This window comes from Culex pipiens, chromosome 3 (assembly GCF_016801865.2).
Source record: "Culex pipiens pallens isolate TS chromosome 3, TS_CPP_V2, whole genome shotgun sequence".
Taxonomy (NCBI): Eukaryota; Metazoa; Arthropoda; class Insecta; order Diptera; family Culicidae; genus Culex; species Culex pipiens.
Window position 1 is genome coordinate 154,726,705 of NC_068939.1, and position 22,380 is coordinate 154,749,084.

The 22,380-nt window shown below is 35.7% G+C and overlaps 1 protein-coding gene across 2 annotated transcripts in view; it reads right to left on the bottom strand.

Moving 5' to 3' along the window:
* LOC120418183 (furin-like protease 1) overlaps nucleotides 1-22,380 on the bottom strand; it is a 404,647-nt gene that overhangs the window by 16,898 nt on the left and 365,369 nt on the right. For both annotated transcript variants that reach the window (XM_052711106.1, XM_039580483.2), the window contains exons 7-11: nucleotides 18,387-18,573; nucleotides 18,142-18,315; nucleotides 17,953-18,071; nucleotides 11,983-13,062; nucleotides 4,009-4,187 (exon numbers count right to left, since the gene is read on the bottom strand). In XM_052711106.1, coding sequence (XP_052567066.1) covers nucleotides 4,009-4,187; nucleotides 11,983-13,062; nucleotides 17,953-18,071; nucleotides 18,142-18,315; nucleotides 18,387-18,573 — 1,739 coding nt within the window. The remainder of the gene's footprint in view (nucleotides 1-4,008; nucleotides 4,188-11,982; nucleotides 13,063-17,952; nucleotides 18,072-18,141; nucleotides 18,316-18,386; nucleotides 18,574-22,380) is intronic.

Here is a 22,380-nt window from a genome sequence, read left to right on the forward strand (position 1 = left end):
TTGGTACTAGCAATGGTGGCCGACAGCTATAGAGTCAACTTCGCACAGGGTTCTAAAGATCTATGTAAATTTTTATGTACAGTTGTAAAAACATGATTGAAACCCATTTTGATCACTTTTTTTTTTTCATTTTAATGCAAAAAATAAATAGAAAAGACTAACTTTTTTGATGGATCAACCAAGGGATCAACTGTGGTCTCCTTGGAACGAGCTGTCAAGTAGGACCTTTTCAGTCAAGAAAGGTCACGATGTTAATTTTTTTAAATTGATTTAAAAATCCATTTTAAATTCTTTCGTACAAAGGTTAGTTGTACTCAGAAAAATAAGCTTTATCGTTGTGAACAATAAAATCACAAATTTAAGCTTAATTTTAGGACCCAATATGTATTGGAGCAATTCCCAGCGAAATCGGGCAATTTCGACCATTTTTGTATTTTTTTGTATTTTTTGATTTGGCACTGAAATAAAAAAAAAGTACCAAATTCCTTAATTCTATGAATTTTGGCTCCTTTCCTTATTTAGTGATCGGGTTTTTTGGATTACTTAATAAGAAAAGGAGGCAAAATTCCTAGAATTTAGGAATTTGGTACTTTTTTTTATTTCAGAGTATGAAAATCTCTAACTTTTTAAGGTCCGATAAACGAAATCTTAATTTTGAACTTGGCCGGAAGAGGTTAATATCTTATTTTCAAATAATTTAACAACAGTTTTCGTCAAAAAAGGTTACGCAATTTTTGTTGCACAACAAATAAATTTTTGAATATTTTCAAAACATTGGTAACAACAAGATAGGAAAATGTATACTTCCGCTTGAATTTCGGGAATTCCCGGGAAATTTACAAATTTCCCGGGAAACGAGAAATATTTTTTTCCGGGAATTCCCGGGATTTTTTTCCCAGGACGGAAAATTGGACGTTCTATTGCTGAGGTATTGGCATTAGAGATTTTTTTTCGAAAACCCATAACTCGGGGGCAACATTTTTGTCCATGTTTTTTTATGGCTCAAAAGTTGCGGTTTTTTGCACCCTGAACATAATAATATAAATATTTTTCTTTAAAAAAATGAGAAAAATCAATGTTTTAAAACATTGTAAACATTGAAATGTTTCCAAAATTGTTAACATTTTTCTCGATTTCGCTGTAAATGTTTTTAAAATCGACGACATTGTTGTTCAAAATCGAAAAAATGTTGACGAGCATGAGCATGAGCATGAGCATGAGCATGAGCATGAGCATGGTTGACTGCCAATGAGCTGCTACTCCGTTATTGACAGATCAGCTGAAGTTAAACAATGAATCAAAAATGATCAGTGGGAGCCAACCATCCGTTCACTGTTTAACCTCTGAAGATCCCTACTTTATTAGTCAATACCGGCGCCCTCCCAAGAAGCCTGCAGTTCAACGAAAGGGAGGAATGTTAGTCCGATAGTTGAAGTTGCAGACTCATCAAGCACATAGTTTTTCGCTATATACTTGTTGATACCGCTTGAGACCGTTGAATCCACAGCATCTCCTGCAAGCATCATGTGTAGAGGGTGACGATTCTCGAGATTTTCAATTTCCCGGGAATCGAGAGTTGAATTTGGCCATTTCCCGGGAATTGGGAGTTTATTTTAACTATACCGAAAAACTAACTATACCAATAGTGTCAATAATTTAAAAAGAAAAGTAATAAATTTGTTTTTTTTTAATGAATTTTATTTTTTATTTATCAATTCATACTTAATCTTTGAAACGTTAATTTAAATAACCTCATTATTTAGAGAGGTGATTCTCAACGGAGGTACCGGGCCTACTTGATTCAGAAGGTAGGAGGTACCAGCAAATACAAGATTGTATCTTGGGTTTTTTGGGGCTTTCAATGTTAAGGAATAATATATAATTTCCCAGTATCGGGATTTTTGCAATGTGATGAAAAACGACTCAAACAGAAATTTAAACTTGTTTTTTTCCTTTTTAAGGTTAACTGAAAATACTCATTCAAGAAATGTTTACAGTTACCTATTTGGAAAAACCCGAATGTTAACAATTGGCGAACATTTACTTTACAAAGACTGCCAGAGTTTTTTTCCCAAAATATAATTTAATATTGAGGTTGACGTGAAATACAACATGAATTATTGACTTCAAAAAAGGAAATTACCTTGATACAGCGAAATCAACTTACAATAAAAAAAACAGATTTTGAGGATTGCTATGCTCGAGAGAGGATACGGAAAATTGAACCTTTTTTCAATAAGCTTAACCCTCTTAGGGAAAAAAAATAAAAATAATATTTAAAAAAATTGATTTCATTTCTGCTTTAAGGTAAATTTTGGGGTCTACATTTTGTTGGCTTCTCTCAATTATAATTATTAGAATTAAAAATTTACACTTTCTGAATAAGGAGATAAAGAAGAATTGCTGTGAATACAAAGAGACGAGTTGTTCCTTTTAATTCCGCTATATATTTTTAATATCTTGACAGATACGTATTTCGTCTACTACTTGCAGACTTCATCAGTGTTCTGTTCTCGACTTCTCGAGCAAGTAGTAGACGAAATACGTATCTGTCAAGATATTAAAAATATATAGCGGAATTAATAGGAACAACTCGTCTCTATGTATTCACAGTAATGCATTCTGCTAAAACGCTCAACCAAACCACAAAGAAGAATTGGTTTATTCGAACTTGAACATCGAACATTGAACCAAGGATGCCAGATGCAAAGATTTGTCTGTGTCAAACATTTTATGAGGACTTTTAAAAAACATCATTAATTAAATATTTGCAAAAATATCAACCAAAAGTCTTCAAATGCTTAAAAACTTAATTTCTGATGGATTTCTTTGACTATAAATTGATATACTTGAATTTTAGTCAAATACTGACTGAACATCCAATGTTCTAAACAATTTAGAATTTTCTAAATAATTTCCCAATAAAATTATATAATTTTACTTCGATATTTATAAGTTTAAAATTTCCCGGGAGTCTCGACCGAATTTCCCAAAAAATAGAGAGGTCCAAAAATGGTCGATTTCCCGGGATTTTTTTCCCGGGAATTCCCGCTCGTCACCCTCTAATCATGTGATTAATATTTTTTTGGGTTAGTAGGATAAGGTATTGGCTTTTCGATGCCTCCCGAGCTACGACGGGGGGGACTTTCATAACAGACCCGTCGGCGAGCCTTCCGAGCAACGGTGCTATGGGAAGGTCTTTCTGGTTAGCACACAAAATTACTCACACACAGTTATTTTGCTCCACTATTAACTCGACGATCCAAATTGTCAGTGCGTCTTTCGATCATTATATAGAAATGGCTTTTTCACCGCAAGTAAATAAAACCTCGAAAAAATTAAACATAATCCACCCGACGCCGTGCCTTCCGATCAACGATGATATAGGAAGGGCTTTGAAAATCACAAAACAATAAATTAAGACACACACAATTCACGACCAAAGGCACACAAAAAAGTCACTTTTCACTCCGAATATTTTTTACACCACCTTTACAAATTATGCACTCACCCCATAGAATAGCGATACAAAAGCACACACAAAAAAATAACCTGAATAATCACGACTTCACGTCCCCACTTCCAGCGCACCAATCTCGAAAAAAATGTTGACGAACTCAAAAACACATAATTACCGGATTAGCTTACAGGATTTCTATCCGTGTATAATGGTTCCGGAAATGAAGGTAGCTTTATGATAATTTAAACAGTTCTTTCAATGTTTTGACTTCATTTCAATTTTCATTGAATCCTAAAGTATCATAAGAAATTGACAAGTTGTTCTCAGTTCTGTGATGCTGAGGAAATGTTCTGCTTAAATTGCATGCAATCAGCAATTCAATTCACCCACTTCTGAGGAAAAGCTCCAGAACGTACCATCATAAACCATCACGTACTGACTTGGCATTCTCGGAAATCCATTTAATAACTGGAGGTAAAAGGAAAGGCATTTCTGCCATTCGCCGAGGTATTTCCCCAGGAATCGGTATGGCTCATAAACTATCCTACCTGTTGCATGTTCCGCCATTGGTCACTGCTCACTCCGCTCTCGAACTCGAGCGAGTTGTGTTCGATTTCTCCGCCAAAGTTGCTGTCGCTGAAGCCGGGCTTCCCTACCCTGGCCGGGTCATCCGGCTGGGCCGGCGTCTCCGTCCCGTAGAAGATCAAATTCCACTGGGTGATTTGGGCTGGTTTTGGTGAAAGGGAAAAAATGAAGGTGTTAGTATTTTTTTATTTACTTTAAGTTTGGAACTAGATAATAATGAAAAAATATATTTAAAGAACGTAACATAAACCTAAATACACAAACAAGAATAATAAACATGCAAGATGAAAAATAACTAGTAAACATAAGTAGTAAATTAGTAAACTAGTAGATACTAATAATAAGTTTTTTAAATCTGTAATTAGTTTTACAAAATAATTATTCTAATTATAATTGAAGTTAAGCTAATGACTCAGCCAACAAGCTGATAAATTTGATAAAAAAAACTCTGCATCTCAGCCATCAAACTCGTACCGAGCAGCATCCTAAATTAGCTAACGAGATGTTAATTTTGCAACGAAATTATGGCCAACCCAGTTGTCTCCTCCCGGAGTCACCCAAAATAGAACGCGGGGAAAATTGCTCCCCAAGAGGAGCAACAAAAAATAACACAAAAAATCGAAACACTTGGGAACCGTTTGGCGCAAATGACGACGAGCTGCAGCGAAAGTTGAGTGGAATATTAAAGAACGAAAAACTTTAAAACGAGTTTTGCTAGGAAACTTGCAACGTGAACGAGTTTTGCGCTGTATTGTTTGGTCTTTTTTTGTGCAGCAAACAGACAGTTTTCAAGTTGTTGCGCGGCTCATCGAGACTTTGGAGTACCCTTTGAGTGTTCAATGTTACCTTTAGGAGTTTTATTTTATTAATGGAAGTTTGGTGTCAAAGGGACTTTTATGTAAAATTGGAAGCCCGATATGATGGCGTACTCTAAATTCTGAAAAAACTTTTTTTCATAAAAAAAAACATTTATTTAAACTCTGTCGTTTTTTGTTATTCAACTGTAATTTGTTTTGGTACATGTGATTTTAAAAGAAATTTAATGTACTTTTCGAATCTGCATTAAACTAGAAGGGTCATTTTTTTCATTTAGAACAATTTTTTTTAGAGTGTAACAATGTTCTACAAAGTTGTAAGGTAGAGCAATTCTCTACGAATTCGGTCTTTTCTTTTGAATTTTAATTTTTGAATTTTTTAAATCAGGCTGAAAATTTTTTGGTACCTTCGGTATGCCCAAAGAAACCATTTTGTATCGTTAGTTTGTCCATATAATTTTTCCATGCAAATTTGGCAGCTGTCCATACAAAAATGATGCATGAAAATTCAAAAATCTGTATCTTTTGAAGGAATTTTGTGATCGATTTGGTATTTTCGGCAAAGTTGAAGCTATGGACAAGGACTACACTGAAAAAATATGATACAGGGCCAAACATTCAATATTACGTCCTTTTGAAATGTTAGTCTTTGTTTAAAAATGTTGAAAATATTGTTTTCGTAAAGATCGGAAAATGTCACGAATGTTTCATACTTTAACATTGTAAATGGGACCATAAGTTGCTGAGATATCGACGCTAGAAAATAGTGGGTTATTTGGGTAAGACTTAGAAAACATCAATTTTCCTGTTTTTTAATCTTTGCATGGCAATATCTCAGCAACTAAGGGTCGTATCAACAAAGTTCAAAAAAGCAAAATATAGAGAATTTTCTCAGCTTTTCCATAATATTTTTTTTTTCAAACGTGGGCAAACATGTGCACTATTTTAAAAAATGACAAACTGCTACTATTATCAAAAAAGTTAACTTGAAACGGTGGACTTTACCAAAATTTCACTAAAGTACTTTTTGATTGCAAATTAGATTTTACATCGAAAAATGTAGTTAAAAATTTTTGCGACCAATATTTTGATTTTTTGAAAAAATCAGTATTGATTCAAAAATTCATAACTCGGTCAAAGATTTTTTGCACAATCTGGAAATTTCTGAAAAGTTGGCATTTTATGTCCCCTAAAACATATCAAAAAATAAAAAAAATAAAAATAGTGTTTTTTTGCAAATCAAGTTTTAGTGACAAAAAGTGAAATTAAAAATCACCATTTTTTTACCGTGTATCATATTTTTTCAGTGTAGTCCTTATCCATACCTACAACTTTGCCGAAGACACCAAATCGATCAAAAAATTCCTTCAAAAGATACAGATTTTTGAATTTTCATACATCATTTTTGTATGGACAGCTGCCAAATTTGTATGGAAAATTATATGGACAAACTAATGATGCAAAATGGCTTCTTTGGGCATACCGAAGGCATCAAAAAAGTTTCAGCCTGATTAAAAAATACAAAAAACATCGAATGACCGAAATCTGAGAGAATTGCTCAATTACAAAAAAAAAATATTTATAAACATAAGGAGTTTGCTTGTGACCATCACGAGTTATCGCGATTTTACGACAAAAAAGTTTTAAAAAATTTCTTTTGTTTGTTTCTTTTTGTTTTGTCGTTCGTGTCCGTCGTGAGTGATTTTTTTTGCAATTGACTGCTCTACAACTTTTTAGAACATTGTTGCACTCTAAAAAAATCTTGCAAAGTAACAAATAACACTAAATTTCAAAAAGACAAATTTTGTTCTAAAAGAAAGGAATCACCCTTCTGGGTTAATGCAGATTCGAAAAGTACATTAAATTTTCCTTAAAATGACAGGTTCCAAAATTTTGGACAGTTGAGTTACGAGAATGGAAGAGTTTTTAAAACTTTTTTTGTATTTTTTGATGAAAAATACGTTTTTTCGGAATTATGAGTAAGCCATCATATCGGGCGTCTAATTTTACAATAAAGTCTCTTTGACAGCAATTTTCCATCTCATCACCTTTTCAGGCAGCAAATGATTGAAAAACATGTCTTTTTTCGCATGTTCCTTAGAACAACGTTTTACCCTAATTTAATGTTAATTGACCAAGTGTCTTATATTGTAAACGTTAATTCTTTTGTATACAACTAATTATAAGGATCCCCCCGTCCAATCATTAGTCCGATCCGAGCACTTTTGATTTGTACTCTTTTCAAATGGAACTGCTTTTATTTGATGTAATCTTACGCGAATTGATGTGTAAAAAAGGTAACTACAACAAATGAGATGACAATTTTACCTCGAAAATATAATTTTAATAGATGAATCCGTCATAAAAAAGGTACCTCTAAACAAGGTAAAATTACATCAACTTGTTGAAATTTACATCTTTGATATTTTTTACTCAATAATTTATGTAAAATTACATCAACAGAGAGTTAATTTGCTTTTTAAATGTTTATTTGAAAAAATATACTTTTCTTCGGTTTGACTCCAAAAACATCTTTTTGTTTTACAGTACTTCATAGTTCGTCACTGTCGTGCGTTTTGGGCCAAATTGAACGCCATTTTGTGCAGCTCACAATGCACAGTGTTCGGAATGACAAAATAAAGTGGAATAAATTGATAACTCCTTTATTTGACGTCCAAGCCAAATGGTGTCATGGGAAGAGTTGTTGTACTTGATAAGGGCTATCTTTTGAAGTTATTGACATACCGGGTGACGACCTTTCAGGGTGTCAACCAAAAACTAACTTTGTTGGATGACGTTGTAGGGCTTTGGTGTCTTGGGCAAAGTTGTAGAGAAGAAGATTTCATGAAAGTTTATCGAAGGCGCCAAATTTGTAGCTCTTATCTACTCGAGATATACGCCATTTTTGCAAAAATGGTCCAAAAAAGCACTTTTTTGGCGATAACTCAAAATGTTAGCATTTTAGCGGCATACTATGTTCTGAAGAGTTGTTTATTTAAGACGAAGACAGCAATATGTTATGAGCCTTTATTGAGGAGTTATAACCATTTTTAAGTGATTTTGAGCATATTTTCAAGTTGCTTTGTTTTCAAAATGGCGCATTTTGGTGCAAAACCGAACAATGCTTCTGAAAGTACACTGTGCAATGTCTCACCTTTTGACTTTCACAGATCCCCAAATATCGATTTCAATCCTGAGATATTCAATTAAAACTGAGAAACCTCCGTGCATTGTTGTCACTCTTTATATGAACGAAGTTTCAATCTTGTCGTGCTATCTTGACACACCCTGAAAATTGATGTAAATGCGACAACTGGCCAAAGGGATTTAAGGTCAGAACGCCCGACTACGGTAAACATTTGTAATTATGACTTGGGACTCCGGTAACCAAATTCAACCAAACTTCGGGACGATGCTCAGAACGATCTGCTAAACAAAACGTGTTTGTTATTGTTTACATTACATGCTCTTGTTTTTGTTTACAACATTAAAACGCGTTTTTCTCGGAACGTCAAAAAGCGACGTACGAAAAGGTAGCACGACAGCGTCGAGTTGTTGTTATGCAAGGGTTAACTTGATTCAGGACATGATGAGCAGTTTGCAAGCAAAATAAAGTTTGCTTCTGCTGCATTAGAGAGTGAAAATGAAAAATATCACGAAACCGGTCCCCAAACAAACCACACCACATCGTTTGACAGGAACAATCTGCTCCCTTGCAAGGAACATCGTACGTGCAACGGTTGTTGGTTGAGTTTCCCTGTTTGGACCGGGACTTTGTCCATGAACTCAAAAAAAAAAAAGAAAAATTTGAGAGTCCACAACTGTTAAGGGACGCCCAAAGTGGAAGAGATTTAACTTTTTCGCTCTCTTTTAAGGTCTCCACAGAGCGTTCACGGAATGCAGGGGAAACCGCAAAAACAATTTTGCAAACTCCATCCAAATTAAGAAAAAAAAAAAAAAACTATGAAGAGAAAACAAAAAGGGAAAGGACTTTGGGCAATGGGGTAGAATTAAATTCTTTCACTTTTTACCCGCAGCAAACAAACCGAAAAGTTTTCAGTTTTTTTCTTTCTGTTTTCGCTTTACAGTGGAAACTTTCACTTCGGGGAGGGTGACCAGGTGAACTTTTCCGTTAAGTGGCTTAACCACAAAGGATACCTTGCGGTGGGCGCGTGACATACACGTGCGAGGGGGAGGGGGAGAAAAATAAAGTTAAGCTTGCTGTCCGAGGTAAAAAGAATCTTGTTTGGGATTGGAACTTTGGCCGACATGTTCGAATGAAGAAAATTGGAAAGTTAGATACCCGGCGAAAGTTTTGAATGAATTAAGCCAGGTTTAATTTGAAAACATTCCTCCGCGGTCATACGAAAAGTTATAGAAGTTTTTTTTTTGTGGTTTTCCAAACTTAGACACTACTTCAAATAGATATATTATCTTTCATATTCTTAAATATTTTTTTGTTCCTAGTAGCTTTTGACGTTCCGAGAAAAACGCGTTTTAATGTTTGACCTTGAATAAACAAAAGCATGCAATGTAAACAATGACAAACACATTTTGTTTGGCTGACCATTAAGTGCATTGTCCTGAAGTTTGGTTGAATTTGGTTGCCGAAGTCCCGAGATATGATTGCAAGTGTTCTCGGTAGTCGGGCTTGTACATGTGTCAAACGCGTTCTGGCCTGAAATCCCTTTGGCCAGTTGTCGCAACTACATCAATTTCTAGGGTGTGTCAAGATAGCAAGAAAAGATCGATTAGACAAATGGTCGAATGGACAAAACGTCGAAAGGACAAAACGTCGAAAGGACAAAAGGTCAAATTAAAAAAAAAAACAATTTAAAAAACAAAACTTTTGAAAAAAAAAAACGAAACTATTGGCACTACGCCCCCCGGGGCATGGCCTTCCTCTAACGTGGGATTTCTGCTCCAGCGCCTCTGACGAGACAGGAGAAACCGGGACCGACGTTTTACTTCACCATCCGATAGAAGCTCAGTGGATAAGGCGGGAATCGAACCCGCGTCTCATAGCATCATCGGGATCGGCAGCCGAAGCCGCTACCCCTGCGCCACGAGACAAAACTTTTGATGTTAGCCTAAATACACAAATACTGAAAGGTAGCTAAGGAATGATGATTTGAACGTTTTTCTTTGATTTCACTTCTATTTTATTAAAAATTTAGAGGTCTTCTGAATAAAAACATGCCCTCGGATTGTTGGAGACTTTTTGAAAGGGAGGGGGGGGGGGGGGTTAGAGGGTGTTAATCTTTAAAAATGTAAATAAATAATAAAGAATGTAAAATCTCTAAAATGTTTCAACAATTTTTATAAATATAATAAAAACTTACAAAATATTTAAGAAGAAGTATTTTAAAAAAGAACCGTAAATATTTTAAATAATGGAAAAATTAACAAAATCATTACGACAGTCAAGAATAGATTTTTAAAACAAAATAAAAACGAAAAAAATATTTTAGAGGTCGAACTTTTTTTTGGAAGAACAGCTCATGTTTGAAAGAATGGAAAAACCCACACAAATATTTTGACAATCATAAAAACGTTGTTTTAAAAATAAAAATAAACTTCCAAAATATTTTTGAAGTCTACCTTTCTTTAAAGCACTGCTCATGTTTGAAAGAATGGAAAAACTCACGAAAATATTACGACAAACAAGATTTTTTTTTAAATAAAAATAAACCTTCAAAATATTTTAGAAGTCGAACTTTTTTTTCAAAAAAATTCTCATGTTTGAAAGAAGGGAAAAACTCACAAACATATTTTGGCAATCAAGAATAAATTGTTTTTAAAAATAAAAATAAACTTCCAAAATATTTCAGAAGTCGAACTTGTTTTCAAAGAACTGCTCATGTTTGAAAGAATGGAAAAACTCACAAAAATATTACGACAAACAAGAAAAGGTTGTTTTTAAAAATAAAATAAAAACTTAAAAAATATTTTAGAAGTCGAACTTTTTTTTTTGAAGAACAGCTTTGAAAGAATGAAAGTCTTCTCAAAAAATGGTTTGGAAGTTTTTCTGTTTATTTAAAAAAAAAGGTCATTAGGGACCATCCATAAACCACGTGGACACTTTTTTGTGAATCTGTGAATCTGAACATACAAAAAAAACTTTTTTTAATGGATCGTGGACAATTGCCATACCCCCCCCCCCCTTAAAGTGTCCACGTGGTTTATGGATGGTCCCTTACTAAAAGGATGGATAAACTCACAGAAAAAAAAAATCAGATGTGTTCGTAACAAATTTTTTTAAAATAATAAATGATTGTAATTATTTGTTTCATTTTTTCACATTCGACCTTTTGTCCTTTCGACGTTTTATCCATTCGACATTTTGTCCACTTTCGATATTTTGTCTATTCGACCTTATGTCTTTCGACCTTTTGGCATTCAAACTTTTGTCCATTCGACCTTATGTCTTTCGACCTTTTGCCGCACATCCATACTGCCACTCGAAGCTAGTCCGTCCAATATGTAATTTCGTCAATTTTGAGGTAATGATGCAGTTTGGTTCGAAATCATGTAAACTATCAGAAAAACCAATAAAATTTAGTACTTTGTTCTAGAAAATTGGAGAAAATCCATTTTTTTCGTGAAATTTTAACACGTAGCCTTAAGGGCGGGACAAATTTGACATACGTATTTCTCGGCTTGCTGTTTTTATGGGACGGACTCGATTAGAGCGGCAGCATAATCCTGCTCTAAATATGAACTTTTTACAGAAAGCTAAATAAAAAAAAAGAAACAAAACAAAACATATTTTGTAGTATCAGCCTATGGGAGATTTGATTTAACAAAAAAAAGTTGAATTTAATCAACATCATTGGTGCGTTGAATCAAACTTGAGAGGTATCTCTACTCTACAAAAGTTCTTGTTTTTAAATTGACAAAATGTATTGTTGATTCAAATATGTATTATTTATCTTCGAGTACTCCAAAATAAATATATAAAAATAAGCTACTATTGCTATTGATGAACACCTCTACAAAAATAATTCACTGAAAAAAATAAACTCTTCAAGCATTCAACATTAAAATTCACTAAAACAAATTTTAACATCACCAACAAAAGAGGTCATCAATTAATTATTCAACTTTTCAAGAATCAAGTACCCTTTCCGTTCTTGCCACCGCTGCTCGACACAAACTGCGAGTTCTGGGTGCGCCCGTAGAACGCCGGCTGAACCGGTTGCTGCAGACTTGACGAGATCTTCCGCGGTGCAATCGCATCGATAATATCCGTATCGGGGAAGAAGATCTTCGGGTTGGCTCGGGAGGGCTTTCCGTTGCCGTTGGTGGTTACGATCGAGGGCGTGTTTTTGGGTGGTGGCGGCTGGACGGCGACCGGTTTGTTGGGTGTAGTTCGGTGGTCCAGGTCGTCCCGGATCGAGGAGTACGGTTTGAGCTCGGGATAGAACTGCTGGATCTTTTCGTACTGTTGGAACCGGTTGGGGATGCGCGCGTTTGTGGTGGAGAATCGCTCGTTGAAGATGGGAGGTTGCGTGGAGAGGGAGGTGGTTCCGCCCGAGGTTGTTCCCGTGGCAGTTGACGGGACGGAGTTGGTGGTGCTGGACGAGATTCCGATTGTGGTGGGGAGTTTGCGCGAGTTGGGTGCGTTGTCCTGTTTAACCTGCTTGGGGGCTTTGATGGCTATCGGTTGCTTTTCGGGGATGTTGGAGGTGGCCGCGTGGTACTTGTCCGACCGGCCGTAGTTGATGGTCTGCATGGGTTTGGGTTTGGGCGTTTGGTTCTTCCGCGGACCGGTGTTGTACTCGTACTTCTTTCCCGTTCCGTACGAGTTCAGGAAAACGTTCAGGGTGGTTTGACTAACCGGGCGTGCCGTGGTCGTTTTGGACGACTGGTTCTTGTTGGGTTTGTTCTTGCCCTTGTTGTTCTTCCGCGGGGGCGTCACCGGCTGCGGCGACTGATACGCCGGGGTCATCCCGAACGTGGGAGTGTAAGTGGCACCACCGTACTGCTGCTGCTGCTTCCGGTTGGGCTTTCCCAACGCGGAGGATGAGTAGAAATTCTTCGACGATCCGAAGCTTCCGGAAGCCGGGATTATCGGAGGCAACGCGGCCGGCGGCAGGGCCGGTGTTGAGAACACCCGCGGAGTGTTGGGTGGGTCGTTAGGATCCGGCGGAATGCTCGTGCCGTACAAAATTAACGACCAACCGCGAATCGACGAGTATCCTTGTTAGAGTTATTTCGAGGTTAGATCCAGCGTGAAGGCATGCACGAAATTTACAAACGGGAGGTGAGGAAATGAGAGTTAATTACATGACATACACAAAATGCTTCCCATCAATAGTAATTCCAGTGGGTGGAAGGTACATGGAACTAGGTGATGACGGACGACGACGCGGAAGTGCTTGGCGAGATAATCATAGGAATTCAGGAAATTTGCTGACCCTTGCCACATAATTAATGGATTCCGACAGCGCACAAGTGGGCTGTTGCGTTTGATGCGGATGCGAATGCGATTTCCGGCTGATTGCGCGCGAATCAATTAAATAAAAGGGGTTTACGTGTCCAGCTCGGTCAGTGGAGATTGCAATGTGGAATTGGGTTTATCTGTTTTTAGAAGTCAGCTGGACTGCAAATTGAATCAGAGCTGATGATTTGTATTCGACGAATTTAATTCAATTTGAATCAATTAGTTGCAGCACAAAAACTGTCCCAATATGGTGAAATTAATTCAATGTTGGCAATTTTTTGGCACCATTTAAAAAAATATTTTATTTTTATACCTTATGCACAGCTTAAAAAACAGTACCTTTGTGAAGTTTCGTGAAAGACTTAAACCAAAAAGCGATCTTTTCCAAAAATATTTTTAAAGGGTTTTCAAAGGAACTTCGGATTACACAACTCGACAATTTAGAAGTTGATGTCAGTAAACGCTTCAGTTTCGTCAAGATATGATAAATTTGGGCTCCCTGAACACGATCCTATCAACATAATTGATTTTTAATGATTTCCTGGCCAATGACTAAAATTGTCATACAAATTTCTACAAATTTGTATGGCCATGTAACGATTAAATTGCTTCGCAACATTATTTGAACCTTGGTTTTCGAAGATTATTTGAACATATTTTTCAAAATTTCAAACAAACAATCGGATTATTCAGTTTGAAAAATATTAAGTAGAACAAACAAGCCACCTCAGCAATTCTCTACGAAATCGGCCGATTTCGACCATTTTTATTTTTTGTATTTTTAATTTTGCTCAAACTTTGTTGAGGCCTTCCCTATGACCAAAGAAGTTATTTTGTGTCATTGGTTCACATATACAAGTCTCCCTACAATTTTGGCAGCTGTCTATACAAAAATGGTACGTAAATATTCGAAAATCTGTAACTATTCACGGATTTTTTTGGTTTAATTCATGTCTTCGGCAAAGTTGTAGGTATTGATGAGGACTATTCAGCAAACAGTAGGTACAATCTTGACGATTTTTTAATTATTTTTGTTTCACAATAAGGCCGTTGCAAATATTTTTTGAAGTTTACGTCCCTCGGCTCTGATCAAAAACGAGGGGGGGGGGGGGCAAAAAAATAAAATAATTTAAAAATTGAAATTACAAGCCTAGGTTTCAACATTTGAATGAAAAAAGTGTTTTAAAATGCATTTTACAGGCGAACAGTTGCTTTCCAATCATTAGTTGTGAAAATATCGAGGTATTGACCGAATTTTTTTACGCAAAAAAAAAAACTTTTTGTGGGACTGTACAATGGCATTTCATGAAAATTTAAAATGTTTTTAAAGGAGTTCAAACATGCTAAATATGATTATAAACGCGGGAAAATGCATTTAAACTGGTTTTCAGTTGATTAAACTTTAATTTTCATAAAAAAAAATGTTTTTTTTGCCCCCTGATTGTTCAGGTCAACTAGAAGGGGGGGGGGGGGGTGGGGGGGGTATTTTTATTATTTTCGATATTTTTTTATGTTTTAGGGGACCAAAAACCCGCAACTGTTGAGTCATAGAGAAATATGGTAAAAAAATTGCCGCCGAGTTCTGAATTTTTGAAAATATATTGATTTTTGGAAAACATTGAAATTTAATTGAACAGAAAACTCCTTCAAAAGTTACAGATTTTCAAAAATTTATGTACCATTTTTGTATGGACAGCTACCAAAATTTTATGGAGACTTGAATGGGTGAAACAATGACACAAAATGGCTTCTTTGGTCATAGGGAAAACCCCCACAAAGTTTAGGCCAAATTAAAAAATACAAATAATATCCATTTCCGGATTTGGTAGAGAATTGCTAACCTACATCTAGTTTTGTTTCTGTAATATTTTTGATGAAAAAAGTCGAACACAAAGCAAACTCTCCAACGTTTCAGACGTTTATTTGACTTTAAGAGGGTCATAGCCCGAAGGAAAGCTCTGCTATTTCCCTCGTTTGGTCTTGAGCGCAAAACAACATGAAGGTATCAGACTTTAAGGGCTTGGTCCAAAATAAAAAAAAAGAATGGTTTGATAACTTGTTTGCCGATGAACACAGCCAGGCAACAGCATATGACTTTTCTCCAAAAATTCAAAAAGAAACACATCAAAAAAGGTAGTACTTGCGTTGTACCACCAAATAATAATTAAAACCTCCAAAAATGGTGAAACCTTCGAATTTTTTTTGAAGTTTTGGAGTTTTAGTGTCTTTAGAAGAGTTGTTGCAAATGGAAGGGTTTGGTTGAAAATAAGGGTGGTTCACGATTAGGGTGATTGTGAAATTCTAACTTTTTAGGAATATTTTTGTGTTTAAGAAAGTTGTTGGGCTTGTCAATCCAAGCAACTTTGTCCAAGACACCAACATTGTATGTCTCAATCTACGCCTACTACGACCTAATTTATAGAAAGCATCTGAGTAAACCTCAAAAAATCAGTTTTTTTGAACGTAGCAATTCAGGGTAAAGTTTTAGCGAAAAGTGAAGTTCGAGGCATTTTTAGAGCTCTAAAAACATTTTAATTTTTTATCAATTTGGACTTAAGGGTCAAAAGTTACAGCCATTTTAAGGTAAAAAAGATACAAATTTAATCTTAAATATCTCGAAAAAGCAAAGGCCAAATTTAAAGCGCCAGTTTAAATTCGAAAGAAGAAACACTTTAAACGCTGAAAAAAATCCAGGGGTTTTTTTTTGTATTAAACTTAAGATATCTTAATTTGAAAATGTTTAATTTTTAAGGGAAAAGTGTATGGGACCACCCTAACGGAATTCTAAAATTGTCCAACTATATGTCTTCCATGTAATTTTGGCCGCTGAATCTGAATCTGCCCACAGAATTGAAGCAAAGTGTAAAACATCGATTTTTGGTCATACTTTGGGTTTTTTGCCTTCCTCACTGAGGTAAGGCTATAATCCTGCTCGAAAAATGAACTTTTGAAAAACAGCTCGTAGACCTATATTCATGTATACCTATCGACTCAGAATCGAAAACTGAACAAATGTCTGTGTATTTGTATGTGTGTGTGTGTGTGTGTGTGTGTGTGTGTGTGTGTGTGTGTGTGTGTGTGTGTGTGTGTGTGTGTCCAAAATTCTTGCCAAGTTTTCTCAGCACTGGCTGGACTGATTTTGATCAAACCGGTTGCATTCGAATTGGTTTACACTTGGTTTGGTTTACATCGCTATTGAATTGTTTGAAGTTTCGATAAGTAGTTCAAAAGTTATATATAAAAATGTGTTTTCACATACATCCGGTTCACACTTATATGCATGAAAACTATGTCCGGATCCATCATCCAACCCATCGTTAGGTAATCAAAAGACCTTTCCAATGAGTACAAAACATTGAAGATCTGGCAACCCTGTCTCGAGATAAAGCCACTTAAGTAATATTTATGTACTTTTTGGAAGCCGGATCCCACTTAAATGTATGTAAACTATGTCCGGATCCACCATCCGACCCATCGTTGGTTAGGTTATCAAAAAACTTTTCCAACGAGTCCAAAACATTGAAGATCTGGCAACCCTGTCTCGAGATATGTCCACTTAAGTGATATTGATGCACTTTTTTGAAGCCGGATCCCCCTTAAATGTATGTAAGCTATGTCCGGATACCCCATCCGACCCATCGTTGGATAGTTTATCAAAAGACCTTTCCAACGAGTCCAAAATATTGAAGATCTGGCAACCCTGTCTCGAGATATGGCCACTTAAGTGATATTTATGTACATTTTTATTCCGGATCTAAAAAATAGATGAAATTTGTATCCAACCCCATCATATCACCCATTGTTGGTATTGAGTGAGGAATGCTCCAACCACATAGGTAGATTAAGTTAGTTTTTAATGATAATGATAAACATGAATAATGTATTTAACAACACTGACGGAAAAGTCAAATATTTTAAACATGGCTGGAAATTTAAATTATTTTTTTTATTTTTTTTGTCTCTGATCAACTTTGGTCAGATTTCATGGGACATAAACTACAAATTTTGTTGCGCCATTGCTTCAAAAAAAATTTAGTAAAATAGCATTGGATAGTTTTTTTTATGAATAAATCAACAAATTTTTAAACTAATGATTCAAAAAATGCGTTAACTCTGAAACTCTAGTTTCAATCAACCTGAATTAGGTTAATACAGAATTGTTTCCCTTGTTTCAAAGCTATGAGGAAATATTCACATCAAATCTTAAAACATGAAGCACCTCCATCAGAAATAAAACCGTTTGAACAATATCATGGAGACGCATGGTCTTCCACTGGAAAAAAATGCATTCGAACACAAGAATAACTGTGTCTTCATGGCACGTCGCTCACGATTTGCCACAATCAACTTTGATTCGCTGTCACCGTCATTCGACATCGCATCATCCGGATCAAAGGCAGAGGGTCCAACGGACTCCACAGGACACATCCCGAAGAGCACCATCGTTCGTCATCACGCGAGAATTCCATCCAGCGTTCCCAACGCAATTAGTTCCCGTCACTGTCTTCTCGCCATCGCCGTCGAGTGCTGTTAGTAGCTGGAAATCAATCCTTCACCACCTACTTGCTTGCCCATCACCCCTAGAAGCACCCAACCGAGCCGAGGTTGGTGGAAAATAAAAATGAATCGTCTCCCATCAATCTCACCTAATAAGCGTCCCTCGTTGTGGATCTCCAGCAGCCAGACTCCGTGCGGCGCTTCGCCCCACGTGTGCACCGACATGAACGGCCACTGATTGAAGCCGGACCGGGATAAATCGTGGGATCTGCAAAAACAAAAAAAGCGGGAAAATATGATGAAAAATTTTCACCGTAATGACGGACGTTGCGTTGTACCTTGGTGTTAGCAGCGTGACCCGGGTGCCGGACGGCGACGTCAGGAAGATCTGGATGTCACCGCGCCGCTGCGAAGTGAGCGTAATTTTGGCCTGCACGTGCTCCAGGTAGTTGACGCCCATGCAGTGTTCCACGAGCAGCTGCAGGGTGACTTTGGTTCGCGGCGGAATTTGCCTGTTGATGATAGAGATGGGGGAAAATGTTTAGCAAATTTTCAAACACCTGCGTTAAAAAAAGGGTTTTACTTGTCCAGGTGGGGCGCGTTGATTTCGCAGATCTGCTGGTCCGGGACGGTCTTCCAGGTGCGAGCTAGCCGGACCATGGCGGCCGCGTCCATCAGGCCGTACCCGAAGGAGTGCGAAACGCGTCGGCCGACGCCGTTTTTTGCCCACGACGGGTCCTTCAGGTTGCCCGGTTTGGCCGTGCGGACAACTGGGGGAGAAAAGGAAGGAAGGTGGCGTACGTGTATAAAAATATAATTGATCTTGATATAGGATCAGAATCTCCGACGTTATTTTCTTTATGTTCTTCATGAAAAGTTTATTTGAAATTTAAGCTTGTTACAAAAGTTTCATAATTTTTCCTGTGAATATAATTATTATATACATACATACACAATTCAAGTTTGAACAATACGGGCAGCATAGGAATTATCCAAACATATATTTTTTTCCACTCAGCTCTCCAAATACAAATGATAAAATTGACGAATTTCAAGCCTAAAATTCAATATTTTCAAGCAAAAAGTTTCACAAAATTATTATAATAGTTATGTTACTGTCAAAAATGTAAAATATCAAGGAATTTATGAAAATAGTTTTTGTTTAGTATCTTAAAATTGCTCTATTTTATTAAAAGACAAAAGAATATAGAGCAATTCCATCTCAAATCAGGAATTTTTCTGGTATTTTTGTACCCGACCCTCTCCGATGTCAATGAAACTTTGTAGACATGTTATCCTAGGCCTATATAAGCCATTTTTGTGTATACGGAGCCAATTGTACTCGAAAATAACATTTGAGAAGGGCGTAAGGTATTTAGATATTTTTGTATTCTGTAATTTAAAAATGACTGTAACTCGAAGGCGTTGCCTCGTACCAAAAAGTGGTCAAAGACAAACTTGTAGGAAATTGGACGGGCTTTCTGAAAAAAATACACTGAAAGAAAAATACGCGCCACTTCTATGGGATTTTTAAATTTTTATGTTTAAAAGTTAATTTTTAAGGTGATGTCACGATTTTTGTTCGTTCAAAATTTTTGAGGAAATAGCCTAAAATGTGACAAAAAGACTCACGAAAAATGCAGGATGGTATGTCTCTCCTAAAAAAATACAAAAATCAATAACTGAAACTGTTTTTTTGAAAAGTGGTCTAAACTTCAAAATTTTCAAAAACCGATAGTGGGAATCGATGCTCCAGACAATTTTACATAAAAGTCTCCATATTGACCATTGTCCCAGGTCTAATCCTTGCGAAGTTACAGCGGTTTTAAAAATAAAAATGTTGAAAAAACAGCTTTTTTGGTGGTTTTTTGCATTTTCTATATGACAGACTTGATTTTTCAGTCTCGAAAATATTTTTACCGGAAAGCTCGTCCAATTTCCCATAAGTTTGCCTTTGCCAGCTTTTCAATTGGATGCATGGGCTTACATATATTAGCTTAATTACATTGCACATAACTGAAAACAGAATATTTTTTTCAGTGTGGTAGAAATCTGGAAGGTAAATCATCCTACGTAAATATTAAAACGAGTCATATTGAAAAGCTGTCAAAGGCAAACTTATGGGAAATTGGACGAGCTTTCCGGTAAAAATATTTTCGAGACTGAAAAATCAAGTCTGTCTTATAGAAAATGCAAAAAACCACCAAAAAAGTTGTTTTTTCAACACTATTATTTTTAAAACCGCTGTAACTTCGCAAGGATTAGACTTGGGACAATGGTCAATATGGAGACTTTTATGTAAAATTGTCTGGAAAATCGATTCCCACTATCGGTTTTTGAAAATTTTGACGTTTAGACCACTTTTCAAAAAAACAGTTTTAGTAAATGATTTTTGTATTTTTTTAGGAGAGACATACCATCCTGCATTTTTCGTGAGTCTTTTTGTCACATTTTAGGCTATTTCCTCAAAAATTTTGAACGAAAAAAAATCGTGACTTCACCTTAAAAATTAACTTTTAAACATAAAAATTGAAAAATCCCATAGAAGTGGCGTGTATTTTTCTTTCAGTGTATTTTTTTCAGAAAGCCCGTCCAATTTCCTACAAGTTTGTCTTTGACCACTTTTTGGTACGATGCAACGCCTTCGAGTTACAGTCATTTTTAAATTACAGAATACAAAAATATCTAAATACCTTACGCCCTTCTCAAATGTTATTTTCGAGTACAATTGGCTCCGTATACACAAAAATGGCTTATATAGGCCTAGGATAACATGTCTACAAAGTTTCATTGAAATCGGAGAGGGTCGGGTACAAAAGTACCAGAAAAATTCCTGATTTGAGATGGAATTGCTCTATATATAAAATATTCTTGAAACTTTATAAGCGATTGTACATGTTTTTAAAATGAAAATTTCAATGCCAAGCAACAATATTGTTCAGTTTTGGAGTATTGGGTTTTGGACAAATACTTGCAATAAAATTGCAATGGCCTAATCAGCGTGCCATTTTTGTAACTTTAAAAGTCAAAAACTAGTGATTGCACAAAGGTAAAATATCCATCTATTTGATAAAAATTGTAATCATAGCAAAGTTTTACTGAAGGCTAAGATTGAAATGCCTCCTTTTTGGATCAGCGTTTTTAAAGCAAAGTAACACTTTCATTAACTATGAGCACTTTAGGAAAAATATAAATCCACATTACAGGATGCTGTTAATTTAATGAATTTCAGATTTCATTTTTTTTTAGAAGCTGAGTAATAAAATTCAATGATCTGCCAACACTGCTAAAGCTGATGTACACACGGATTGTTCTTGATACGACGATTTGAAAATTTATTATTTCGAAAGTTTACCTTATTTTGATTTAGTTTTACCTAGATTCATATAGAAAAATAAATTACATTAAATATGGGTTACTTTTCAAATTGAGTAATTTTATCTCTGAAATACATGTCTTTGTTTAAGATTTTTCCATCTTTTACACATTAACTTAGGTTAAATTACGTAAAAATCAGGGAATTTCAAGCATTCAAATTTTCATATCTCTGTATCAACATTTTTTACTGGGTTTGTAACCCCGGACAGACGGTAATAACAAAATTCATGCCATTTCAATAACAAATACTGTTAAAATAACAGAAAGTGTTATGGAATCTTCTTGAAAAATCAATTTTTGCATAAGGGTTTAATAACAGTTTTTGTTATCATTACAAAATCAACTGACTGGCTCTGGTTATCATCGATGACAGTTGAGCCAGTCCGATTTGCGATGCCTTTCCGTCGGGTCGCAGGGTTTTTTTCGCGTTCGTCGTCGGTGTGCAACAACAACAAAATCTTATCATACCATTTCAGCTCGATAAACATCGTAACTCGTCGTTCGCTTCGTTAATCAGTACCCCACTAAACATCAATCATGTAAAACTCGTAAAAACATCTCAATTTAAAAGTTACACTGTTAAATCCTTCATCATTTAATTACAAATGATTTTGGTTCTATCTTTCCACAGCCGGCTGTCTAAGATTAAACCATTTCATTTAAAATTTAACAACCGATAAACGGGAAATGTGCAGCAAAAAATCCAGTCGACGCTGTATTGCACTTGAACGAAGATTTAGATGCTCTTTCCAAATGGCTGAAATTCAAACAGTTGAAATTAAATATACATAAAACAAAATACATGATTATTTCATCAAGATATCAAAACATACATGATGCACAAATTGCAATTGATGGGGAGCAAATAGATCGGGTTAATTCAATAAAATATCTAGGGGTTACTATTGACGAAAACTTAAAATTTAATATTCATATTGATAATACAATTAAGAAAATTGCAAAAAAGTATGGAATTATGTGTCGACTAAAAAATGACCTTAACTTTCAGAGCAAAATTCAACTTTATAAATCTATAATCTCACCACACTTAGACTTTTGTTCATCGATGATATTTTTGGCGAATGAAGCACAGTTATCTAGGCTTCAACGCCTGCAAAATAAAATAATGCGTTTAATTTTAAAATGTAACAGATTTACTTCTTCGACATGGATGTTAGATGCTCTGCAATGGCTATCTG